This window comes from Hippopotamus amphibius, chromosome 6 (assembly GCF_030028045.1).
Source record: "Hippopotamus amphibius kiboko isolate mHipAmp2 chromosome 6, mHipAmp2.hap2, whole genome shotgun sequence".
In the NCBI taxonomy this organism is placed as follows: domain Eukaryota; kingdom Metazoa; phylum Chordata; class Mammalia; order Artiodactyla; family Hippopotamidae; genus Hippopotamus; species Hippopotamus amphibius.
In genome coordinates, this window is record NC_080191.1 from 121,890,946 (window position 1) to 121,915,624 (window position 24,679).

At 39.2% G+C, this 24,679-nt stretch overlaps 1 protein-coding gene across 3 annotated transcripts in view; it reads right to left on the minus strand.

Annotated features, from left to right (window-relative positions):
• The window catches only part of TFDP2 (transcription factor Dp-2), a 168,394-nt gene that overhangs the window by 8,175 nt on the left and 135,540 nt on the right, over positions 1-24,679 (minus strand). For 2 of the 3 annotated variants that reach the window (XM_057738178.1, XM_057738180.1), the window contains 4 exons: positions 13,190-13,352; positions 7,700-7,846; positions 4,846-4,914; positions 352-503 (listed from right to left, as the gene is read on the minus strand). In XM_057738178.1, coding sequence (XP_057594161.1) covers positions 352-503; positions 4,846-4,914; positions 7,700-7,846; positions 13,190-13,352 — 531 coding nt within the window. The remainder of the gene's footprint in view (positions 1-351; positions 504-4,845; positions 4,915-7,699; positions 7,847-13,189; positions 13,353-24,679) is intronic. The other variant, XM_057738179.1, reaches the window with a different exon arrangement.

Below are 24,679 nucleotides of genomic sequence, written 5' to 3' on the forward strand. Positions count from 1 at the left end.
AGCAAACCTACCTGGTCCCAGACCCTCAGTGATGCTCTACTTTACTGCAGTGATTTGCCCAGAGTTATACCACATATGTGTACATACATGCACATCCTGGCTCGGTCACCACTATGCCGACAGCACAGGCAGCACAGTGCCTGGCCCAAGAGAGGGGGCTGTGGGGGCTGAATGAGGAAGCAAGCACTAGCAGATGCCAGCACCCTGTGTTTGAAAAGCTGTTTCATGAGCCCCAAGGAAGTCAGCCTTCCAGGGTCAGATTATGGGTACAACCTGCTTTATTTTGCAAATGATAGGAATTAGGGTTAAGAGAAGGTCAGCCCTGCCCTCTGCTGCTGGTTCTCCACTTACTTGTCACTGGAGATGCTGCAATCTATGACGGTTTTTCTGCTTGTATTGATGATTATAAATGGCAGCTGAATGGTGGAGTTCAGAGCTGGAGGGCCCTGGTTCTGCTGTTCATTTTGCCGATTTCTCTGCACCAGGTTTTTGAAAGCGATTTGCTGTAACGATCAACAAAAATATATAGTTATTTAACGTGAATAAGTAGTTGGAACTAAATGAATTAAGTACATTTAAAATATAGTTTACTGATGACCTAGAGGGGTGGGATAGGGAGAGTGGGAGGGAGGCTTGGGAGGGAGGCTTAAGAGGGAGGGGATATGGGGATATATGTATAAATGCAGCTGATTTGCTTTGTTGTACAGCAGAAACTGGCACAACAGTGTAAAGCTATTATACTCCAATAAAGATCGAAAAAATAAATATATATCGTTTAAAATGAGAGCATTTAAAGAGGCCTTCCACCTATGAGTCAATCAAAATTAAACATTTAAGAAAAAGATTAGAATGATCCAGCTCAATAAATATATTTCAGGGGGAAAATATACATTTAAATGGTATCTAACATATCCTAATACAAAAAATGGGGTCCATGGTTTCCATCCCACACAGAAACAGGATCTCACAAATCTGGGAGAGCCAGTGGCAACTCTTCTTAGAGTGACAGTGAAAGTAACACCAAGTGGACTTGTTTTCTATTTATCTTACACAGACTCCTGAAAGTTTAGGGTTAAATAACCCCTTAGATTGTCTAGCCCAGAAATATGGGAACTTTATAAAGCCACACCTTTCTTCAAAAGAAATCTTCTGGGACACCTCCTGTTTGTAGAACAGATGAAAGCACCCTTGTTCTGGCTGGCTGCACTGGGGCTGAGTCGGGAGCCCTACCAGCTCTGCCCTCCTTCACAGAACTTTTAAGCATCTTTAGGGCACACTCTGGAATCTGGTCCAAGCCCCTCCCCACCTGATATCTTCCAGATGAGGAAACTGAGACTTAGCATTGATTATAAGGTATATCAAGGCCTGAATCTTTGCACTGAATCTTGCTGTTACTTTTAGTTATAACCATTAATCAAAAATCAAAGAAAGCGACCCTGCCACCCCCTTTTAAAGAAGGCAAATGTGTCTCAGAATTCCATAGCTAGAAAGACCTTGAGTGGTTGAAGTCTTTCATCTGCTTGCGGAACAGATATTGGTTTAAAAAGCTCCTGAAGTCAGAGCCTTTCATCCCTTCCATCAGCTTGTTTTCCCTCTTCTCACCCAGCAGTGATGCATTTAAGTTAATTTTCTATATTTTAGCAACCTTATCCTCGAGTGTTTATTTTAGGTCCTGGGCCTTAACTGAAGTTTGATTAAAATTATTGTCATTTTAAATGGCTAGGTGCTACCTCCCTAGAAAGTAAACATTTACTCTTTTAAAATGCAAAAAACAGAAGGGGCATCAACTTAGTCTAGCCCTGACAGAGCGTTCAGAACCATCACTGTCAACGCCCTTCATTACCAAACATTATTTAAGTCATACTTGCTAATTTGTTATTTTCTGCTGCTGATGAACTAAGGCTATTTTATATTCAATGCTTAGTTCACTTAAAATTGAGGAAAAATATGCTGAAACTGTAAAACTGGGAAAAAGAATTCTATGTTTGAATACTTCTGCCTAGCTTCCTCACTCTTCTAGAAAAGGCATCTCGGAGACACCCCCATACTTCGCCTAGCTTTACGATCCTAGTGCCATGGGAGGGCTTCCGCATGGGGTGGGGAGTACAAACAGCGGTAAGTAAAAGCACTTATATATTTATGATTCATTGTTCAATACTGCGTATATTTAATAGCATCAAAGATTTTTCTTGTGAAAAGAGCTGAGAGTACACATATAATGTCATTTTTAAAAAATATTTATTTATTTATTTAATTGGCTGTGTTGGGTCTTTTTTGCTGTGAGTGGGCTTTCTTTTTAGTTGTGGTGAGTGGGGGCTACTCTTCGTTGTGGTGCACGGGCTCCTCATTGCGGTGGCCTCTCTTGTTGAGGAGCATGGGCTCTAGGTGCATGGGCTTCAGTAGCTGCAGCACATGGGCTCAATAGCTGTGGCTCACGGGCTCTAAAGTGCAGGCTCAATAGGTGTGGCGCACGGGCTTAGTTGCTCTGCGGCATGTGGGATCTTCCTGGAGCAGGGATCGAACCCGTGTCCCCTATAGGACAGATTCTCAACCACTGCGCCACCTAGGAAACCTATATAATGTCATTTTGAGAGTGAAAAGAAAAATCATTTCCCATTTGTTTTGGACTGATTTCCTTATTTGCTGCCCTTTGATTGACTTCCTTCAGCTTTTTGTTCTTTTCCAGGCTCATTAGCATCTATTGCAGAGGCTAAACAGCTTCAGGTATATTCAGACATTCATTCTGCTCTGCATTAGTAGCTCTGGAAAAGGGTTAAGGGCTTGAAGGGACAGGGATATAGACAGAAGTAGGGCATCTGGGTTACCTGTAGGTAGATTCTACTCACACCATTCCTCCCCTTCATTACCAAGGATGAAAGAGAAGTGGCATGTAAGTAAAAGTGACCTGGGTCACGTGATGTCAGTAGTTGTGACATTAACTTGTTAAAAAATAATTAAGCTAGCTTAGCCACAGCTAGGCAAATTACTCGTTTTTAGGGACAATTTACGAGGAAGAAATAAGCTGTATGTCTACCAAAACACTAAAAGTTATACTCTGGGTTTCATTTTAATGTTTAGAGAACCCTGCTTTTATAAATGTTGACAGCTAGGTTGCGCCTGGGTTGAAATCTTCCATAAATATTTGGTTTGAGAGACAGTAGAGGAAAAGAAACTTGGGACTTAAAAAAAAGCAATGTTCATTGTATAACGATAAGCAGGGGAAAAAATATTCCAGTCCATTCTCTGTGCCAGCCACCTAGGGATGGGAAAGCCCCACACACAGGAGGCCATCTTGCCCAGAGCACGTCTTTCTGATAAACAGATAATTATAAGCACACTGACAAACAGGTTTTTATCATAACATATGCCAAAAATCAAGCTCCAAGATGTTCCATGAGGGTTTTGAGGAACTGTGAGGAAGGCCTAGCGCAGGGCTTTAGGGACTGTGAGTTGGGAGGGAAATACTGCAGGTACTGCGGGGACAGGGAGGACTCGGGGGGAGCCGGGGAGGGTGAAGGCGAGGCAGGCCCGGGCTCGCAGAAGGCAGAGCTGTACAGGGAGGAGCACAGGAGGAAACCGTCAGCTTTCAAGTTTCATTTTTCTTTTAAGCTGCAGAACGCTCTCTTCTAACAAAACCTGCTTTGGAAATCCAGTGTGAAAAATACATAACGCCTGCTCCAGACGCAGTTCCTCAGGGAGTTCCCACAGGGGTCAGTGTGAGACGTAGACACAGAGCAGCAAGAAAGAGGCGCCCGATGCGGAGGGGATCGTCGTGGGGAGCTTCTGCTCCATCTGCTGCAGCTCCCTGGCCCCTGCCCTGCTTCCTCCCCTCCTTCCCTCCCAGACCACACACAGCCTGCAAGGGCTGTCTTCTCCTGCCTCTCCTGTGCACATAAACGTGAAAAACAAATGAACAACAACAACAACAAAATAAGCGTCTAGAAAGTGAAAAACAAAAGTCTGGAATATGTGGGAATACTTAACCTATTCTGTCCCTGAGACAAAGTGAGTATTGGGGCGGGGGGGGAAGATAGAGAACCTGTTACAATTATTTGCTAACTTATTGCTTCCTTTATTTCTGAAAAGTGGATTACACCAAAAATGAAACAGGACCTATGGCTGTTCAAATCAAAATGGGTTTTATGATTGGTTGAAAGCTTTTCATATAAAGATAATTTGCTGATTAAAAACAAAAAGTATAAAGACTTGCTGGCTTCTTTTTACAAAGTTTTTCTGATCTGAATGAAAATCACTCGCTGCACTGCTCAGTGAATTTTTACACCAACTGCAATCACCAAAAACAGGGAAAAAAAGTCCATCTACCCTGTGATTTTACCTCACATGATTTTATACAAAGCCTCTATTTTTTAAAATTACCCAAATTCTAGACGATTACCAAGAAAAAGCATAAACACAGGGATCCTTCTTACACTATAAAATTTAATTTTCCTAAACAGGAATGCATTTTAAGTTCTGGTATTTCTACAAAGCTTATTATGTTATTCTGTCATTTACAGATAATAAGGTGGTTAGATTATTTTACTCAACGTGCCTAGCATTTAACTAGCCTTCCTCTTTGATGTTCCAAATAAGGGCTAAAATAATTTCTGTTCAGAGTAAGGATGAGAGTCAGAAGTAAACTGTTGCATGTTTCACATCGGAGCTGCCGTGAGGATGGAACCACCTCAAAGGCAGGTCCTGCGGAGGGTGGCCAGCTCAGGCGTGGGGGAGGCTGCCCCGGCCCCACCTGATACGGAAAGGCACCAAAACACTGACTCCAAGCAAGTAAGGGAGGCAGCAGAGCAGAGGTAGAGGAGGTGATGCAATGCATCCCAACTTCTTTACCTGCAGGAGAAGTTCTTGAAGCTGGGCCCGCTTCTGCTTTATCCGTTCTATCCGCCTCTGCTTCTCTATCTTTAAAACACAGGTTACAAAATAGCATGAACACATGTAGAGTAGAAAGCGCTGCTTGCTTTTCAGGTCCCGGTTTGGAGGTACCAGGAATTTTCCTCAGAGACACTCAACCCATTTTAACTACTAACATCAATAAAGGCAAATCACACCTTCCAGGACAGGGTGAGCAAGCAGGCGAGACAGCAGAACGGCGGCAACTGCCATCGCAGCGCCACCCAGCCCCGTAAGGAGCACGTGCTCCACAGCACCTGCTGCTATTTACTGCACACGTGCTGATCAGAGTAACAGCCAACACTCGGTGAACAGCTACTCCGCGTGTCAGCACTCAGCTGAGCACTGCACACACGGTCTCGCAATTCGTCTTCACAAAACCCTAGAGGTCGGGACTGCTGGTACCCCTTTTGCAGTAAGGAAAGGGAGGCACTGAGGGTTCAGTAACGGCCCAAGGTCACACAGCTGGTGCACGGCAAGAGCCAGGATCTGAAGCTAAGCCACCTGGTTTCAGAGACCCTATTATTAATTCCTCGGCTCTATTAACCCCCAAGAATGAGGTAAGGTCTCATTTAAGATCTCCGTTTAACTGCCTTTTAAATGGGCACAGCTGCTAATACAGAGAGGCTGCATATTCAATACACAATTCCTACTTGTAAGCAAGTACTTACGGGACAAATTTCCCAGCTTCAAACAACTATTATTTTCCTCACTCTCACAACTACTTAGAAAACATATACTGGAGTCTGAATTTCCCTGTGGATGAGTTCTTCACTGTGTCTTTGGGAAAAGCCAATGACATCTAATAAGACATTTTTCTTATCTACTCCAGCAGCATCTTTTCTTTTTTTTTCTTTTTTTGGTCACACCTTGCAGCATGCAGGATCTAGTTCCCCAACCAGAAGCGCAGAGTCTTAACCACTGGACTGCCAGGGAAGCCCCATAAATATGTTTGGTTTTTTTGGCCGCACGATGTGGCTTGTGGGATCTTAGCTCCCTGACCAGGGATTGAACCTGGAACCACAGCAGTGAGAGCACTGAGTCCCGACCACTGGACCCCCAGGGAACGAAGCAGGGTCTCTATTTGCTCCCCATCTAGTCTGCACTGGGAGTTTCTCTCATGGTTCCCCTAACCACTACCACACATGAATCCTTAAACACTTAAGAGCCACGGTAAAATCTGTGTGCTCTTCCACATCTGAAAAAACGCTGCAGGGGTTTTCCCTGTGTCTGAAGCTGTGACAGCGCAGCGCCCCCCTGCCCCTCAGGTCCCGCATCCAACCAGGCCAAGCTGTGCTGACGCTGCCTCTAAAACACTTCTCCAGCCTCACTGCCAAGGTCGGCACTCAGCCCCTCTCTACACAACCCCCCGCCCCCTTTCCGCTTCACCTTCCTGTCATTTCAACTTCCAGCCCACGAGTAGAGTGATCCTTTAGAACACACACCCTCAGCCGTCCGCTTCATAATTCTCCAGTAGCCTCCGGTTGTTTACGGGATCAGGTCCTAACAGCTCAGCACTCAGAAACCTATGTCCTCTCTCCTTACCTATACCCTGGCCACACCTGGCTGCGGGCGTGCCCTCTGCAGCCTGCCTCGGCCCAGGCAGTGCCTCTGCCTGGAGCGCCCTCACTGCCCTAAACCACTTGGCAAACTCTAACTCCTCCCTCACGCCTGAGCACAGCGATTTTTTTTTTTCTTGGTAAAGCCCTTCCTTATTTTCCTTTCCAGAGAACCTGTACATACTTCTTTCATAGGAGTCATCACATTTTTGGTAACTCCTTTTACATTTCTGCTCTCCTCAATTAGTATGAAAAAGCTCCTTGGGGTCAGAGATTTTATCTTGTATAATCTTTGTTTAAACACATGGTAGATGCTAATAGATTTTTGCTTACTGAGTCTGTTATCGGCTTAATATTACTGGTAATTAATATAGCCCTCAAATTTCACTCTATCAGGAGGAGAAAAAAAGGATATTTCCACTGTGGCACATGAAGAACATTATTCCGTAACTTCTGAGGATTGCCTGGTTTCTCCCTCCATCCACAAGTGTAATAATACCAATTTTTTTTTTATTTGCTGGGGGGAAAAAGGGACTAAGAAAAACATGAAATCAACCATATTCACCTCTAAAGCTGCAGTCAGCCTTGGTCTATTACCTGTATGGCCACAACAGTAAAATTATGTCAAAGCAATTTAGAAACCGTATGTCTGGGCACGTGCTCATTTAGGAAACATTTTGTATAATGATTAAAGTTCATAGAATAAAAATATTTTGGCACACATCATCCCCAAATTCATGGAAGCCAAACATTCCAATGAAGATTCAAATGAAATACCATACCATTCTGTTGCTACCAGTTCTAGAGTCAAAGGTTAAATACAAGAAATAAACAGCCAACTTTATCTTTTTTTGATGTATACAGCAAGCATTTCATCAAAGATATAATTTCTATCACAGGAGTCACCAAAAATTTATTAGTAGAGTGCTCAAAATTAAATTAGAATAAAATAAAGATCTCCAAAAGAGAGTAAAAATCAAGTCATTTAATTTCTGTCCCTCAATTTCATCAGGACATCAGTCAGACTAGACTTCTCTAAATATCCTTCCAGTTCTAAAATTCTACATCGAAGAGTCTGTTTAAAAAAAAAGGAGAAAAGAAAGGAAAAAAAAAAGGCATGGCATACATGAACAATTAGGAATATTCTAATACTATGTGATTATATTTCACAATTAAAATGTCTTTGATGTCAAAGAAAGCAAACTACTATCTGTAAACAGATTTTCCTTACTTACCTCCAGGTTTTGACATTCCTGAGCAGAATTGGTAGGCAAGCCGATCCACTTGATTTCTTTTTTTTCCTTTGAAATTATGTTCATTGCCATTAGCACATTTAAAGCATCATAAACTCTTCGCCTAATGTTCTTCTGGTCATAAGCCTGCTAAAAAATATTTTTATTGAGTGATAAATTTTAAAGGGTAAGATAGTCACAAGACATGAAAATATTTAGTTAATATTATTATAATATCTTCAAAGTGCTAAAGGAATTGTATACCCAGTGAAAGTATCCTTCAAAAGTAAAGATGAACTAGATACCTTCAAGCAATCTAAAACATAAAACAATCTTAAAAATAAAGATTATGTTACCAACAGAGCCAAATTAAACAATACTAAAGGGCCTTCTTTAGGTAAAAGAAAGATTATCTAAGATGGGAGCTTGGAGATATAGGATGGAATGAAGACCAGCTCAAAAGGCAAATCTCAATTAATACTCACTGTATAAAACATAATATCCTGTAGAGTCGAGAATATATAGAGAGCTAATATACATGACAATAACAGTATTTATATGAGAAAAGGGTAATGGAGTTAAAGCATGGTAAGGTCTTGCAGTGCCTGGGAGGCTCTTAGACTTTGAAAAGTCAAGGATGCATGTTTTAAGCTCTAGTAAACAGTGCTTCTCAAAATGTGGTCCATGCACTAGTGCTGATCTGCAAACTATTACTAATATACAATGAAAATAGTGACCTTGTACCAAAATATAATCACACAGATCACTAAGCACACTGTTTAGTTCAGCTGACTTTTTTTGGGGGGGCGCGCACAAGACTTTCTTAACGAAGGAAACTATGTTAACTCACATTGTGGAAAAGCCCCTTATCTCACTGTTCACAGGTGGTTCATAAGAACCAAAACCAATCAGTCCATGAAAACGAAGGATGGTGGAGTACTGAATCAATCTAAGTACAGAACTAAGCTTAAATGGGAGATTTAAGTTATAGAACTGAATGTAAATATCAGAAATCCTGACACTATAGAAATAATAACAATATAACGACAAGTATCAGAAGGAGGTAACGAAGTAGGTCTGCTGATTTCCTCCTCTTTGATATTGGAAGGGGCATGAATTTAAAGCAGATGAACTAAATAACAATTTTGGCACGATATATTCATTTAAAGTCATAAAACAACAACAATAATAATATTCTTTTAACAACTGCCACTAATACATTCAATCTGAATCCTGTGGTAGAGGGGAAAATTGGGAGATGGGAGTAAATAATAGGCATATTGATTTCTTTTCCCCTCCATAATCAACAGATACTGGTCTATAGGTGATAACTCAAGAAATAAAATACTGAAGTTACTTAAAGTTGTAAAAAAAAAAACAAACAATTAAAGAACTAGACTACAAACCTTCCAAATTACCAGAAAAAATAACAAAGCAGTGAATAAACAGAAAAAAACCCAACCCTTGCTTATATCTGCGGGGTGGGAGGGATGCGGGTGGTTAGCAAAAATGCACGCAGATAAGTCAAAAATTACCTGCACTCTGGCTGTGCGGCCAACAAGTTTTAACGTAATCAGAATGCGGATAATTTTTGACTCACCCTTGTATGTGAGCTGTTATGAAGTGCTAGAAAGAAATGCCTCATTGCAGTGACACCTGAGTGAAAATTAGGTAGCGAGGAGAGAGAAACCACATGGATCCCTAGCAAAGAGTATTCCAGGCAAAGGAAACAGCAAGTACAATGGCTTGATTAGGAGCACAGCCACGAAATGTGTGGCTGGAGTTTAGTAACTGAGGGAGCGCACAGTAGGAGGTGAGAGGTAATGGTGGGCCAGGTCACAGAGAGTCTGGTAGACCATTCAGACAACTCCGACTCTCACTCAAAATCAGAATGCCATATACTTTCTTCTCAAATGCCCAGGGAAATTAAAAGAAAAAGAAATTACCATATGATGGCTTACAAGAAAAAAAGTCTCAAAGCAGTCTCCCCAAAAAGGAAATAGTTCAACTCACAATTTCTGATCATAGGTAATAAAGGTAAAAATTCATGGCAATAAAGAAAAATTTCTCTCACCTGGAAGTATAAGAAACTTTTTCTAATGTAATTCTTAGGTCAAAGAGGAAATTAAAACCAAAGTTACAGAATATCTAAAGAATAACATATCAGAATCAATAGGACATGGCTAAAGCGGCGTACAAGAGAAAAAGTCACAGCAATAAAGACTTTCATTACTAAACAAAGAAAATAAAAGTAAATAAAGCATACATCACAGTCTGCAGGGTAGAGAAATAACAAAAGTAACTTCAGGAAAGAGAACAGAATATTAAATACAGCTAAAAACAAAATAACTGCAGAACAGGATCTACAAACAATCTAAGATATGGGTTTTTTTTGAAATATAATTGCAACTAATTTTGAGAGCATGAATGAAATGGAGGATGTTCTAAGAAAACATAAAATACCAAACTGACTCTAATGGAGAAACAAATTGTAAACAGACTAATTACCAAAGAAGAAATGGAGAAAGCTTTCTAAACTTTACCCCCCCCCAGGCCTATGTGGTATCTCAGGTGATTTCTATAAAACTTCAGGGAACAGAACTGCACATCCAATGCCATTAAATCTGCAAGGGAGTAAAGAGAAAGAGAGAGAAAGAGCAAGAGAAGGCCTCTAAATTCATTTTATAAAGCCAGCATAATCCAAACTGCAAAGATGGTACTGAACTGCAGACGGGCACCATGGAGGCCTGTGAGCAGATTCAAAAAGGTCCCTTGAAGCTGAAAGGTGTCGCAGAGCTCAGTGTGACCAAGCGGAAGAAGAAAAAGGGCAAAGACAAGGCAAAACTCCTGGAAGTGACAGGAATGAGCATGAAGAACAAGGAGAAGAGGTGCGGCCTGGAAAGTGGACCTCGGCCCAGGTGGCGTTGGAGGAGATGCAGGAGAAGCGGCAAATGGAGAAGATCCTGAAGAAAGCATCCAAACCCACCAACTGAGAGCAGAGGACTCAACAGACACCGGGACACACTCGAGGGCACTATGACACACCCAGAGTCCGCTGGGCCAAGCAGCTTCCCTGCCCGGGGTATGGAGTGGCACAGAAGGGGAGCAGAAGGTGAAGCTGGGGTTCTGTTTGGTGCCTTTGGTATTTTCTAGAAACATCGTTTTAGACACACCCTTGCGTCTTCTGCTGAGACTTTTCAAAGCAGTGTGCCCTCATTCTGGAACTTGATTAAAGACTGTCCTTTTCTTCTATTTTGATTTCTTGGTAGCACACAGGAGATAAACCATTTTAGTTTGGATGAGGAATTTTTGAAAGTTTACCCAGAGATTAAGGTTATTTCTGGGTAAGCGCCATGGAAAAGTGTTTTCACCTGTGAGCTGCATCTAACTCTTTGAAACCGGCCAGCTGGCTTTGTCTGAGTGAAACTGACTCCAGAGGATAAGGAGTGAATGCCAGGACACCTGCAGCAGGAAGACCCCTTAGGGCCCTGCATGGGCTGCCCTGCCAAGCTTCCTCTAGCTTGGGGCTCATGCTCTTCCATCCAGGGCCTGGGGAAGCCATTTGAAGCTTCGTGGCCTTCAGTCTGCCTCCCCAGCCACCTGGCCAATGAGACAACACAGCCTGGGAAGCAGAACAACCACCTAAGGCAAGGATGGAATATACACCTTATCCCTTTCTGAACCTGTGGCCAGCACGTAGCCTCTTCTCCCAATATCCCTATTTCTGACATGTCTAATGAGTGTTGCCAAGGCAGACATTGCTCATCGAGCACAGCATTCTTTAGAATAGAACCCAGACACAGTCTGCCTCCTTCCTCTCAACCCTAAGATCCAAGTAGTTCCCGTATTTATTCAGAGTTGGCACGTTAACATGTTTGGCATTCCTAGCCTAAGGACACCTCAAGGGTGATGGGACCAAGGCGGCAGAGTCCCAGCACAGACAGAGATGGGTGCAGTCAAAAGGGAGGACCCAGGTTCCAATGCTGGAGAGCCCAGATCTTTGAGGGCCTATGTGTACTCACTGGAAGGAGTACACATCTCCTTCCAGCGAGCACACATAGGATCAAACTGCATATGCTATTGGGAGAAATGTCGGTGTTGACATAGACCCTGAAAGAAAAACGAAGTCAGAAGAGAAAAACCACTTTGGGACTCACATGTGAACTGCAGAATAAAGGAAAAAGTTATTAAAAAAAATTTAGCAAAGATGGTAAAAACAAACGTAAAAAACCCCCACCAATCTCATTCATAAATACCAGTGTAAAAATCCTGAAATTTCAGGACACTATCCAGAATTTGATTAAATTCAGCATTCATTTCTGATTTTTTTAATTAAGAAAAAAGAAATCAACATTCATTAAAAAATTAAGTTATGGTTACTACCATCTCAAAATAAAACCTTTATCATAATTTAGATTGCAATACTACGAATATTTCCACTAACGTCAAGAATTAAAGACTCAATGTGACTACAGTTACTACTATTACTTAATACTGTTGTGGAATACATATAGTACAATTATATTTAAATAAAATGCAAACTGATTTATAATGATAAAAAGCATATCAGCAGTTGCCTGGGGGTAGAGGGTGAGGGAGGGATGGATGACAGAAGGCAGGAAGAACCTTTTGGGAGTGATGCAAATGTTTTGTGTCTTGATTATGGTGGTGACCACACAGGTGCATACAACTGTCAAAACTCACTGAATTTTACACTTGAAATGAATATATCTTATTGTATGTAAACTCTACAACAGATAAGGAAAAAATTATTTAACTGTACACCTAAGACATGTACATTTCCCTCCCTGCATGTAATTTTATTTCCATTTTTAAAAAGTGAGAATGATTTATATGTGCAAAAAAAGAGGCTCTAAGATAAATATCGTTAAGAAAATAAAATTTAGAATGAAGCATGCAAAGCACAATCAACATTTTTGTTTAAAATAATAAAAGAAATAAATTTTGTTATATATCTCAAAGAATTTCCAGAATGATACTCAAGAATCTGGTAATAGTGACTAGTGCCTTTGGGGAGGCAGATTAGGGGCTGTGGTAGAAGAGAGATTTTTTTTTTTTAAATACTCTTTGGTACAACTGAATTTTTATAAGCATATTCCTGTAGTATTTTTTCAATTAAAAACAAAATAAAATTTTCTTATTGACTTAGACATAGAAGAAACACTAAAAGATTCAGAAATGCATCCAAAGTCATCAAAATATAAAAAGTATATTTTTAAAAAGTATGTTTCTTCAATAACCCCCAGAGACATTTTAAAAATACTTGTCCATCTTTATGTTTAAATAAATAATAAAAGAATTCTTTCTAAGACAAAACAACAAAATCCCCCAACAGACAATATGAAACCCTCAAGTAAAGGAGGAGTTGGGGATTCCCTAGCTTGTCTGAGTCCTCAGACTGACACAGACAACCCAGAGAGCACACTGCTGCATCACTCATCACAGTCAACGGCAAGCGCGTGATCTACCTACCGAATCAGCTGCCAGATGGTTATTTGAATTGGTGAACTCGGACACCAGCTCATCAGCGACTTCATTATATGACGTTGTACCTTTCCGCTGAACTTTCTCACACACTTTCATTGAAAAATGCCTCAAGCCTTTTCCATTTTTATCTCCTTTTTTGCTTCGCTTGCTAAAAGAGAAAAAAAAATTATATCTATTATACTTATTAGCGACTTCCCTTACCAAACATAAAATAATGTGAGAAGACAGGAATTTGATTTTTTGCCCCAAGGGGTATAAATTTTACTTTGAATTAGAGATAAGGAATGTTTTAAACTTAATTTTTGACTTAAAAGCCTAATAAAGTGTAAAAATAGAGTGCTTTTCTATGCCTACTCATTTATTCAAGATTTCCTGACCAGTTACTTACTATTATATGCCACGCACTGTTCTACACATTAGGAGAAGATTCATGAAAACAACAGGCAAACTCTGCGCTTGCAGAGTTTATACTCTCAATACTTATCTTTTTGTATTCTATGTATGCTACAGCTTTTTTTTTGCACCTAAAATTAAAAGTACCACTATTCTCAGGTTCAGTTATCTACTCAATTTTCAATCAGAGGTCATTGGTATTAATAATGGATCTACATCTTCAGTTATCTTAAGTTGGATTAATGCCTAGGCCTAACCTTTGATAACTTAATCATTTAAATTTCAGGAGCTCAGTTTAGTTCTACTAATATTTGAGTACCAATTATATGCTAGGAACTGTATTAGAGACTAGAAGTACAAAAATGATAACTGAGGCAAAGTCCTTTCCCTCAATGAGTCTTGAGGCTGGAAGAGTGACAAAACAGACATATAATGACAGATAATTCCAGTCTAATAACATAAGTGCCAAGCCAGAGTTATTCACAATGTTTTACGGCAACTGGGAAGAGGAATATCTTGTCTCACTGGAGAAAGAATTCCTGGACTAAGTATCAGTGAAAACAATCAACACAATGAAAAGTCAATCCATGGAATGGGAGAAAATATTTGCAAATCCTTTATGTGGTAAGTGGTTAATATCTAAAATATCTAAGAAACACCTACAACTCAACAGCAAAACAAATAACACAATTAAAAATAGGCAAAAGACATGAAAAGACATTTCTCCAAAGAAAACATACAAGTGGCCAACAGGTATATGAAAAGGTGTTCAACATCACTAATCATAAGAGAAATGCAAATCAAAATCACAATGACATATTATCTCACACCTGTCAGGATGACTATTATTATTAAAAAAAAAAAAAAAAGGTAAGTGTTGGTGAAAGTGTGGAGAAATTACACTAGAACCCTTGTACACTGCTGGCGGGAATGTGAAATGGCACTGCTGCTATGGAAGAAAAATGGAGGTTCCTCAAAAAATTAAAAGTGGAAGCTACCATATAATCCAGCAATCCCATTTCTGGGTATATACCCAAAAGAATTGAAATCAGGATCTCAAAGAGGTATCAGTCATGTTCATTGCAGCTTTAGTCACCACAGTCAAGATATGGAAAACACATAGATGGATGAATGGATAAAGAAAATGTGATATATATACACAATGGAATATTATTCACCCTTTAAGAAGAATAAAATCCTGCCATTTGCGACAACGTGGATGAACCTGGAACACATTATGCTAAGTGAAATAAGCCAGTCACAAAAGGACAAACATTGCATGATTCCACTTCTATGAGGTATCTGAAATAGTCAAACTCACAGAAGCAGAGAGCAGAATGGTGCCTGCCAGAGGCTGGAGGGAAAGGGGAAATGAGTTTGCTATGTAAAGGAACCTAGACTTTATCATATTCCATCAGTATAATTATTTATAAGTTATTTACGTGTTCTACTGTGTTATGTCCCTTAAGAAATAGATGCTAAATGTACTTTTCAAAAGAATAAGGACAGATATCTACTTTCTGTCCCCCACATTTCCAAAGAATCATCTGTGTACTCACTGCGGTCGCAGATCGGTACTGAAATACTGTGGCGCCATTAAACGGTATTAAGCAGGGGAGTGGCGGGGTGAAATTTTCAGTGAGGCAGAGATTCTGGCAGCAGAGTAATTTATGGAGGGCAGAAGCAGAAACAGAGAGACCTGCTGAGAGGCTACTGTAATACCCAGGCAAGCAATGCTGAGTCCTGGAATTCGGGCAACTGGTAGGACTGGGTAACATTAGATGGATTTGCAAAAATGCTAAAAGATAAAAATCAGTGGAACTAAATGATTGATTTATGTGGATTATAAGAAGAGGGAAATAGGACAATGATTCTTAAAAGGAGGGGTCATTTACTGAGATCAAGGAGACAGGAACAAATACATGAATTCCATTTTAAACCTCATTTGCACTGTCCAATGCTCTAGGTGTAACCCATATGTGGCTATTGAAATGTACCTGAAATGTACCAAGTGTGACCCGGGCATGCTGTTGGTGTGAAATACACACTGAATTTCAAAGACCTTCATGAGAAATGAATGTAAAATAGCTCATGTATAATTTTTATATTAACTACACGCTGAAATATATTATTTTAGATATAGCAGATTAACTAAAAGATATAAAAATCAATTTCACATGTTTCAATTTACTTTTTAAATTGGCTGCTGGAAAAGTAAAACACATGTGGCTTGTATTACATTCTGTCAGGCAGCAATGATGTTGGGTTTGACATGCCTACAGAATATTCAAATGGGTATATTCAATAGCTAGTTGAATATATAAGTCTACAGCTAGTGGGAGAGGTCACTTACAAACTTAACAGCACATGTACCCATGTCAAACTCCTTCCTACCAGCCTCAGAGAAATAGGTAACCCTTTTCAAATCCAACTTCCTTTTTCAAGATAACAGCTTTATTGAAACACAATTCACATACCATAAACTTTATCTTTTTTTTTTTTAATTTTTTTATTTTTTACAATAAACTGCATATATTTAGAGTGTACAATTTGGTATCCCAATCTGCCAATTCATTCCCCCCCAACCCTCCCCGTTTTCCCCACTTGCTGTCCATATGTTTGTTCTCTACATCTGTGGCTCTATTTCTGCCTTGCAAACAGGTTGATTTGTACCATTTTTCTATAGTCCACATATGTGTGTTAATATACAATATTTGTTTTTCTCTTTCTGACTCACTTCACTCTGTATGACAGTCTCTAGGTCCATCCATGTCTCTACAAGTGTCCCAATTTCATTGCTTTTCACAGCTGAGTAATATTCCATTGTGTATATGTACCACATCTTCTTTATCCATTCATCTCTTGATGGACATTTAGGTTGCTTCCATGTCCTGGCTATTGTCAATAGTGCTGCAATGAACATTGGAGTGCATGTGTCTTTTTGAATTATGGTGTTCTCTGGGTATATGCCCAGTAGTGGGATTGCTGGGTCATATGGTAGTTCTATTTTCATAAACTTCATCTTTTTAAAGTATACAATCGAGGGACTTCCCTGGTGGCACAGTGGTTAAGAATCCACCTGTCAATGCAGGGGACACGAGTTCGATCCCTGGTCCAAGAAGATCCCACATGCCTCAGAGCAACTAAGCCTGTGTGCCACAACTACTGAGCCTGAGTGCTACAGTTACTAAAGCCCACGTGCCTAGAGCCCATGCTCCACAAACAAGAGAAGCCACCACAATGAGAAGCCTGAGCACCACAATGAAGAGAAGCCCCTGCTTGCCACAAAACAGAGAAAGCCAGTGTGCAAGCATGAAGACCCAACACGGCCAAAAATGAATAAATGAATAAATAAATAATAAAAAAAAGTATACAATTCAGTGGCTTTTAAGAGTTATGCAACCATACCACAATCTAATTTCTTTACCCTAAAAAGAAACCCTGTTTGCATGAGCAATTACTCCTTAAACCCCCTGCCACCAGCCCCGGGCAACCACTATTCTACTTTCTGTTCCTATGGATTTGTCTATTCTGCAGTGTCAGCTTTGCAACTGGAGTTTCTCACTCCAGTGCTTCTGTTTCTGTATTGTTTGCTTTCCTTGAGCTGGCCCATCCAGTTTTTTGTTTTTTGAATGTACAACTTATCATGGAACCTGAATCTGATCAAGACTCCAGCTCCACCTACAGGTTTGAAGGAAATACTGAGGACAGAAGAACATGTCAAATGATACCGCAGGGTTGTGATAAGCAAAATCTTTAGGGTTTCTCTTCATGACATATAATGTGGTTTCTTCAACTAATAACTTGTCAGGGAAAAGAGGAGGCAGAGAATGAGAGATGTAGAGAGGGGGAACCTACAGATTATAAAAGACCTATCAATTTATTTAAATCCTGATTCACACAGACTGTAAACACACACCCCACCCCCACCCACCAGGGGGGAGGCTGGGAAGACAGCAGCAGCAGCACAGTCCTCAAACTCTCCAAATTCCCACATAAACACAGCAACCAGACAGCAAAACCTGAACCCCTTGACAACACTTACAACAAAACTAGATGACAGGGTATCTTCAACAAACCCCAGAATACAAACCACCAATAGCCAAAAGGCCTACACAGTGGTGTCTGTGTGGGCAGAAAAAGAAATACTCAGTGAGGCTGCATTTAATGGAACTAAGAACAGGATAAGCCCTGGACTTCCCTGGTGGCGCACTGGTTAAGACTCTATGTTCCCAATGCAGGGGGCCTGGGATCCATCCCTGGTCAGGGAACTAGATCGCACATGCATGCCTTAACTAAGGAGCTCGTGAGCCGCAACTAAGGAACCCACCTGCTCCAATGAAGACCCAGTGCAACCAAATAGATAAATTAAAAAAAAAAAAAGAGCAGGATAAGCCCAAAATGGCCAACAAGAATTTGCTAGAAAGCACAACAGGCCAATGTGAGAGCAGCAGTTGAAATGAAGTGTTCTGATCTCTTCAGTACCAGCTGAGCACAAGAGGCTGCAATAAAGACTGAAGAAGTTGCAGCAATCGATTGACTCCCACAATTGATATTCAAGAGAAAACTAAAAATAGTAGTAGTAGGCAAAGAATATATAGACAATAAGAGTATCTGAAGAAGAAAATCAAGGCAAGGGAACAGAATAAATACTAAATGCTGTAAGTCAAGAAAATGTTCATGAAATATAAGAAAAAAAGAGACTATCAACTCAGAATGACAAATACCAAAACATTCCAGTAAAACTGCTATATTTCAAAGAAAAAAAAATTCTTTAGGCATCTAGAAAAAGAGAGTATCAGATTTTTCAACAGCAAATTGTTCCACCAGAAGAAAATTATTATATTTAGGAAATTGGAAGAAAGTGTGAGCCAAGGATTTCTGTATCCAGCACAACTGACTTAGACAATCAAAACCACTAGAGAAACTTTAACGTTTAAGGCCTTGTGAGTATTTATGTATAGTTACCTGTAGACAGAAGACCAAATGAGGGCTAAGAGGCAGAGAGTATAGTATTTAATTAGGTATTTGCTCAAATACTATGGGACTATTATATGTGACTATTAAAAAAATAGGAAGAGAATGGAGAGAGCATATGCAAAAATTTTTTTAATGTTTTCAATAATCACATTAATGGTTATATTACAATTATTTTTTGGGACCACTGAGCACGTAACATGGCATAAAGCCAATGAGTAACTACCATATACATTAATTCTATCGTCCTTTTCATTCCCAATGTTCTTAAAGACCGAGATTCTCAGAATGGAAAAAAGAGGATTGGGATGTAGTGGAGAAGAAGTTTAGTAAGATCTGAATTGGAAATATCAATATCAACTCATGAAGTACTGCATCTTTGTGGATGTATATCTTAGCTCTGTCCACTTAAAAGGACTACAAAATATGACCGATCTAGTAGCAATGAGCATCCCTAGCCCCTAACTGGAGCTTGACATATAATTCACCCCAAAGGAAACCAGGGCTTCTTAGAGAAATGGCTGATTCCACGTACAGGGCAGGAAATGGACCTGGAACATCTTGTCATACCAGATAACAAAGAAGCTATCAAAGACTTCTAGGGTCATATCAAAAGGACATAAGAGTCAAGTAGAAGAGACTCCCACAGACCTAAGATGGGACAATTTAAGTTTCAACAGTGATGATAATTTTTTGCAATGTATGAAACCCTTAAATTCTTAAATGCTTAAATTCATATATAATGCTTAAATTCATATATAATGATATTTTTATTTTTACTTTAAATTTTTTGGCCACATTGTGCAGCATGCGGGATCTTGGTTCCCCAATCAGGGATGGAACCTGTGCCCCCTGCATTGGGCATGTGGAGTCATAACCACTGGAGCTCCAGGGAAGTCGCTATAGTGATGTTTTTAAAAGGGACAACTTGTTCACCTTTGGAGGAAGACAAGAATCAACTCGTCATCTTGAAAACTGGTCAGTGGAGGGAAGGGAGCAAGCTTTATTCTGCTTTCCCATATAAACTGTCCCTCCAGGTAAACAAATAGCAGAAGAGGGAAAGTCTTTATATAAAAGTAGTGCCAGTAGTAAATGAAGTAGAAGTGACAGAATAACACTAACAGCCACACACAACAGATTAATAGATGTAAGCATTAAGCATCAGTGGTGTTCACATCATAAAAAGAAAGATAATCAAACATTTTGTGCCTTGTAATGGAAGAATACACTACTATCTATACTCCTGCCAAAGGATCAAACGTCAGTCTGATAAAGCCTCTGAATCTTACTGCCAAACTACAGGAAACACAGGGAACAGAGGAAGACACTGAGATGCACATGGGTGTGCAATTAGCAAAATCTAGACTGTGGGAAATCTGAGAGGTCTAATAGCCTAGTTCCTTCAACAACTAAAGCACAGGAAAACAATGGGATAGGGGGAAAGTCTATGTATAAAAGACATATCAACTTCTGTTTTTAAAGAGCAAGACTAAAATGTAGTGCCAAAGGATGCACATTTAGGTGATAAGACTATTTAAACATGCAAGGAAGTGATAAATCTAAAAATCAGGATAATGGTTAGTTTATAGGGGAGAGACGGGGTAGGGTCATATGGTGGGGGTCTACTTCTCCGGTTCCTCTGAGGTTCTACTTCTTCATCTGGTGATGGTTACAAGTGTGTTTGCCTTAAAGTAATTCATTAGTCATACATTTGCTTTTCGGTGATTTTCTGTATCTATATTTTATTTTACAAAATTTTTTAAAAAGCAAACAAAAAATATGACATTTGAAACAACTTGAAATCTGAATACTTACTAGATATCTGACTGCTAATTTTCTTAGGTATAATAATGATATTGTAGACATGTTTAAAAATGAGTCTTTTTAGAAATAAATCCTGAGATACGATGAAGATGAGAGGATGTCCGGGATTTGCTTTAAAATAATAAAGGGGGGTAATATACAAAACAAGATACACCATGAATTGGTTATTGCTGAAATTCAGAGATGGGTACATAGGAGGCTCATAATAGGAATCATCCACTTCTATATTTAAAATTCTCTAAAATAGATTTTTTTATTTTTTAAAGAAGAGAAAAAGAATGGTTCCAGCATATCCTTGGTTATTTACATAGGTTAGTCCTTAGGCTCTGTGTCCTCCACTCAGCCCAGCCTTCTCAGGAAGGGGTCCTTATACATCACAATACCATATTAACACAAAGGAGAACTCAACACGTCCAATATTTAACTCCTGATCTACTCCAGTTCTCACCAGAGGAGTGACAGAATCCACCCAATCACACACACGTATAACTGAATCACTTTGCTGTACACCTTAAACTAACACAACACTGTAAATCAACTATATTTCAATAACAACTTTTTTCTAAAAATGGGGGAAAAAAAAGAAATATAACTAGAGCCATATAACTGTTTTCCTTTGTGCTGCCTAAAGGCCTTTCAATCCCTCCTTCACGGGGCCATCATGGTGATCTTTCTACATAAACCTGATAACCTGGTGCTGATGATGGTAAAGAGTATATACTTACTGAATAGTAAGTATGTACCAGTCACTGGGCTAAGTAATTTCATTTTTCAAAAGAATCAATTTCCGTTTGCTACATACATTTCCCCACAAAGCCCACTCTATGCTGATTTGCCCTTAGAGTTTAGTATATTTAGATATAAATGGCTAGTCACACACAAATTTATATAATTAGTACAAGTTAGGTAACAAAATAAATAAGAATTGTTAAAAATAGGAGCACAGGAGTTATTCTGAAAGAAATATGTTGTGTGTGGGGTTTTATATTTATGCTAGGAATTGGACAATGGCTTAAAGTAAATAAAATCCTTAACTCAGTGTTTACATACATTTTAAAAGCCAGGGATGAAGCAGGGTTGTTGTTTTTCGTATAATTCCAGGTCTTTTTTTTAAAAAGGGAGTAATAAGACAATCACAAGATAGTTTTGGGGGGATCACTTGACTACTTTGCCTTCTACAGTCACACATGGATAATATTTAAAGGAAGAAACTAAATACAGTCCTCAAATAGGAACAACTAGATTTTTAAAAACTATTAAATGCTTATGAACATATTCTTGAAACACAGATACAAGGTTAAAATATGAGTTTTATAAGGTTAGTTCAGTGTATGAATTGATAGACCCGAAGAAAACTTTGGTTAAATACCAACATTGGTAAACTAATTATTAGCTATATATTTTCAGCAGTTTACTTCATTTAACTCTGACCCACAGTTTTCCTTGATCTGAAAAACAGAGATACAAATACCCATCTCACTGTGAGGATTAAATTATACATGTAAACCATATACAAAACTATGGTGCACTATAGACAATTTTCTCTTCATAAGCTGCCAGATTTTTAAAAGCAATACAAAACCAAAGGATAGAACTCAACGTTCACTGGATCAAGAAATTAAGCCTGAGAAAATATTTGCAAATGAATCAACAAAGGATTAATCTTGAAAATATATAAACAGTTCATGCAGCTCAATATCAAAAAAACAAACAACCCAATCAAAAAATGGGCAGAAGACCTAAATAGGCATTTCTCCAAAGAAGACATACAGATGGCCAAGAGGCACATGAAAAGCTGCTCAACATCACTAATTACTAGAGAAATGCAAGTCAAAATTACAATGAGGTATCACCTCACACTGGTTAGAATGGGCATCATCAGAAAATCTACAAACAGTAAATGCTGGAGAGGGTGTGGTGAAAAGGGAACGCTCTTGCACTGCTGGTGGGAATGTAAATTGATACAGCCACTATGGAGAACAGTATGGAGGTTCCTTGAAAAACTAAAAATAGAATTACCATATGACCTAGCAATCCCACTACTGGGCACATACCCAGAGAACACCATAATTCAAAAAGACACATGCACTCCAATGTTCACTGCAGCACTATTTACAATAGCCAGGACATGGAAGCAACTTAAATGTCCATCAACAGATGAATGGATAAAGAAGATGTGGTACATATACACAATGGAATATTACTCAGCTGTAAAAAGCAATGAACCTGGGACATTTGTAGAGACATGGATGGACCTAGAGACTGTCATACAGAGTGAAGTGAGTCAGAAAGAGAAAAACAAATATTGTATATTAACACACATATGTGGACTATAGAAAAATGGTACAAATCAACCTGTTTGCAAGGCAGAAATAGAGACACAGATGTAGAGAACATATGGACAGCAAGTGGGGAAAGCGGGGAGGGTTGGGGGGAATGAATTGGCAGATTGGGATACCAAATTGTACACTCTAAATATATGCAGTTTATTGTAAAAAATAAAAAATAAATAAAATAAATAAAAATAATAAAAAAACAGTAAATGCTGGAGAGGGTGTAGAGAAAAGGGAACTCTCTTGCACTGTTGGTGGGAATGTAAATTGATACAGCCACTATGGAGAACACTGTGGAGGTTCCTCGAAAAACTAAAAACAGAACTACCATATGACCCAGCAACCTGACTACTGGGCATATACCCAGAGAACACTGTAATTCAAAAACACACATGCACTCCAATGTTCACTGTAGCGCTATTTACAATAGCCAGGACATGGAAGCAACCTAAATGTCCATCAACAGATGAATGAATAAAGAAGATGTGGCACATATATACAATGGAATATTACTCAGCTGTAAAATGGAACGAAATCAGGACATTTGTAGAGACAAGGATGCGGAGAAATCGGAACCTTTTGCTGGTGGGAATATAAAATGGTACAGCCACTGTGGAAAACAGCCTGTTAGCAATTCCACTCCTAGCTATACATCCAAGAGAAATGAGAACTTATATCCATATAAAAACTTGTTCACAAATGTTCAGAGCAGCATTTATAATAGCCAAAAAGTAAAAACAACCCAAATGTCCAACATTAATGAATATAGACAAAATGTGGTATATCAATACAATGGAATATTACTGGGCAATAAAAAGTAATGAAGTACTCATATATGCCCAACATACAATTTCTATGTGTGTGGACATAGGATGGTAGGCACAGGGGATCTGGAGGGTTGAGAAGGTTACACTGGCCCAGGTGCTCCTTGGATAGTCTTCATTTCATTGCCCTTAGTACTTCCCCCAATTCATTCCTGTTTTCTATACCTGTCAACTCTGAACCTGGAGCCTCTCCAAGTCAGTGCAGGCAAGAACAGCTTCCAACTCCAAATCTGACTTCTCTCATGCATATTCTGGGGCATGGATTTCTCTACTTTCACTTGTCATCATTATAATCACACCAGCCTTCATCTTCCAATCCTTGGAAAATTTACATCTCTATCACGTTTTATGGCAATTTAAGAGATTTTTTTCCTTTTATTATTATCTTTTTTTTAGTAAGTTCCCTTGCTTATTTTTTAAAAAAGAATTCTATTGAAATATAATTGATATATAATAAACTGCACATATTTAAAATCTACAATTTGATTTTTTTTATCACTAATGTATATATGGCAATCCCAATCTCCCAGTTCATCCCACCCTCACCCACCCCCTGCTTTCCCCACTTGGTGTCCATATGTTTGTTCTCTACATCTGTGTCTCTATTTCTGCCTTGCAAACCATATGATCTGTACCATATTCCTAGATTCCACATATATGCAATAATACAAGATATTTTTCTCTTTCTGACTCACTTCACTCTATATGACAGTCTCTAGGTCCATCCATGTCTCTACAAATGACACAATTTCATTCATTTTTATAGCTGAGTAACATTCCATTGTATATATGTACAACATCTTCTTTATCCATGCATCTGTTGATGGACATTTAGGTTGCTTCCATAACCTGGCTATTATAAGTAGTGCTGCAATGAACACTGGGTGCAAGTGTCTTTTTGAATTGTGGTTTTCTCTGGGTATACGTCCAGTAGTGGGATTGCTGGGTCATATGGTAATTGTATTTTTAGTTTTTTAAAGGAACCTCCACACTGTTCTCCATAGTGGCTGTATCAGTTTACATTCCCACCACCAATACAAGAGGGTTCCCTTTTCTCCACAACCTCTCCAGCATTTATTGTTTGTAGATTTTAATTAGCAATGTTGAGCAGCTTTTCATGTGCC